The 3,138-nt window shown below is 45.8% G+C and overlaps 1 protein-coding gene across 1 annotated transcript in view; it reads left to right on the forward strand.

Moving 5' to 3' along the window:
- NEU3 (neuraminidase 3) overlaps window positions 1-2,621 on the forward strand; it is a 15,509-nt gene extending 12,888 nt beyond the window's left edge. Inside the window, exon 3 of the mRNA XM_025042708.1 lies at window positions 1-2,621. This exon is cut by the window's left edge and continues 174 nt beyond it. Within this exon, the coding sequence (XP_024898476.1) occupies window positions 1-885 (885 nt within the window). The 3' untranslated portion in view covers window positions 886-2,621.
- The last annotated feature ends 517 nt before the right edge of the window (window positions 2,622-3,138 follow it).

A 3,138-nucleotide genomic window follows, 5' to 3' on the forward strand; every position in this document is an offset into this window, starting at 1 on the left:
TCTGGCTATTCGTGGAGTGATGTGCGGGACCTGACTCAGGAGGTCATTGGCCCAGAGGTGAAGCGTTGGGCCACATTTGCTGTGGGCCCAGGTCATGGCATTCAGCTGCAGTCGGGGAGGCTGATTATCCCTGCATATGCCTACTACATCCCTTACTGGTTCTTTTGCTTTCAGCTACCATGTAAAGCTAGGCCTCACTCCCTAATGATCTACAGTGATGACTTAGGAGCCACATGGCACCATGGCAAATTCATTAAGCCCATGGTGACAGTGGAGTGCGAAGTGGCAGAGGTGACCGGGAGGGCCGGCCACCCTGTGCTGTATTGCAGTGCCCGGACACCAAACAGGTGCCGCGCGGAGGCTCTCAGCACTGACCATGGTGAATGCTTTCAGAGACCGGCCCTGAGCCAACAGCTCTGTGAGCCCCCCCATGGCTGCCAAGGCAGTGTGGTGAGTTTCCAGCCCCTGGAGATCCCACATGGGTGCCAGGACTCTACTGGCAAAGATGCTTCTACCAGTCAGCAGAGCCCACTGCTGGACAGCTCACTGAGGCTACAGCAGGAAACTAGAACACTGTCAGAATCATGGCTCTTGTACTCACACCCAACCAGTAAGAAACGAAGGGTCAACCTTGGCATCTACCTCAATCAGACCCCCTTGGAGGCTGCCTGCTGGTCTTACCCCTGGATCTTGCACTGTGGGCCCTGTGGCTACTCTGATTTGGCTGCTCTGGAGGATGGCTTGTTTGGGTGTTTGTTTGAGTGTGGGACCAAGCGGGAATGTGAGCAGATTGCCTTCCGCCTATTTACAGATCGAGAGATCCTGAGCCACGTGCGAGGGGACTGCACTAGCCCTGGTGGAAACGCTGAGCCAACTCAAAACTAATTGGCTTAGGATCCAACCACCCATGGAAAGGAAACCGTAGAAGGCAACCACAGCCAGGATAATGAAGGCCAGGATAACAGAGGTTACTAAAGTCTACAGAGAATCTCAAAACTTAATATTCTGCTCCCTCCCCCCCTTTTTTTTTATCTCTCCAGAGAGCAAAAATGAAAAATTTGCCATAGCTACTGCAGTGCAAATAGCACTGAACTGTGTGAGTTGGGAGGCTGATGTGATCCTGGCCAGTCACTGGCTTGCTTTGGGACTGTGGACTTGTGGCCTGAACTCTCTGGACCTCAGGTCTCCATCTGTAAAATGAGAGGATTGGTTCTGTGATTTCTCTTCTTCCCATCCCAAGGAAAGGCAGAGTGTATGCTCTATGATCAGCAAGTCCTGGATGCATATAGGACTCTGATCTCAAAATGGAAATCAGAGTACTCATCTTTTCAAATGACTCACCACTCATCCAGGTGTAAGGTTACAAGTAGGTTTCATAGCACAAAGAATGATCTGGATCATTTGTTCAGTTTTTAATAACAAACACCCATATCCTTCTAATCATGCTCAAAGCTCTACAGGCTCTCTATCATAGAGGACTTGGGCAAAACAGTAGAACCTACCTTCGCCAGCTTTGTAGCTTTGCTCAACCTTCCCTTTCTCATCCAGAAAGCATTATTTTCTAGGGAAAAAAAGAGAAGCTCAATACTAGTATTCATTATTGTTTGTTTCTTCAGTGAAAGATGAACTTGAAGTTCATTTATTAGGATGGTTTCTGATGGGAAAAAGACATGGGTTAGGACTATAAAGTATTGGTCAAAACTTCCCACAGTCTCTGCCCTCAAGGAGCTCACAGTTTATGAGACTAGAAGAGGGAGAAAATGCAAGAAAATAAATGCAGCTGGTGGGATAGTTGTACATATTAGGCTCTAAGTTGGTGTGATGGCAGCTCCTGAAGTCATTGTCTTAGCTGCATCTTTATTGTGCCTGGGGTCATTTGACTCAGGACTTGCGCAGGCTGCTGGGTTTCCCTCAGGTTTGTTTTTCTCAGATTGTTATTCTGGCCCAGCCACTTCCTTTACTGGTGGAGAAGGTCTTCACCATTAGGGAGGTCTCTGGACCCTCAAACCTCTGAATCAGGCCTGTTTATTTGGACCTACTGAAATCGCTATTTGTGAAGTGAGGATGCCTCTTTGTCTAATAGATTTGGGGTTAAACTTTGCCAGTGCTGGGTCCCTCAGATGATACCAGATTGGTTGCTCTTTAGATTGTTTCTCCTATAACTTGTATTGTGAGAGAAATTCTATCATGAGAGATTTCTTTTTTGTTCTTTTTTTAGGAATATAATGCCTTAAACTGGTATCAGTTAAATATATGTGGTGCTAGGTAATGACTCCGGACAGCAAGTCTTAGTTGTGGAACATAGCCCAGAAGGCTGGGGGTTGTAGTTGCACCAGTCAAATGAGAGAAGACTCCTATAGGAGGAAAGTAGAGATCAACTTCACCTACTTCAGCATATGGTTTAAGCCCATGTTTTAGACTTTTAAAAATTCCCTTAGCCCCTCATACATTTGCCAGTTATCTTCCCAGTAGTCAGCTATGATCTTTCAATCATTCATGTATACATTTATCTAAATATTTCTTGAGTGCCTGTGGATAATGTAAGGTGCTTTCTGTTGCCATTCCCTGGTTGAAAATCATTTGGGGTTCTTCATTGCCTACTAAAAGGTATTTACATTTAACCTGGTATGTAAGACCTTCAGTTGTTAGGTGAAATGATGATTACTTACTTCTACTTTATATGAAGCCTACTGTCAAAGAAGACTTCTGTCAAGTTGGCAAGTGGAGGGAGGTGGGGTTTGAGGGTGGACAGACTTAGTGGTGTGGGGAGGAACTGCAGAAGGGGAGATGATTAAAGAGGTAGTCCCCTCCTGAGTGTAGAAACTTCCTGTTCAGCAAAGCTTTCCTGAGCACCATACTCCAAATGGGAATAGGGAAGATGGCTAAATTCTACAATCAGGGCTAAAGAATGGAGAAAATGAGAATATCAAGACTTCTTTGGGACCACTCAAGAAGGGAGTCAAGTAAAGGACGTCAGTCACATGCCAATGTGGACCACAGATGTCCTTTACCAGTACTCATATGATGTCTCATCCAACTCTAAATTGCCCTTCATTGTCTCCTTCCCCTTTGCCTCATGTTTGCTTCTCCTTAGTGGCTAGCTGTTTAACTCTTAATAGGTAAAGGGACTATGTGCAC

Source organism: Pteropus alecto, unplaced genomic scaffold (assembly GCF_000325575.1).
Source record: "Pteropus alecto unplaced genomic scaffold, ASM32557v1 scaffold7, whole genome shotgun sequence".
Classification (NCBI taxonomy): Eukaryota; Metazoa; Chordata; class Mammalia; order Chiroptera; family Pteropodidae; genus Pteropus; species Pteropus alecto.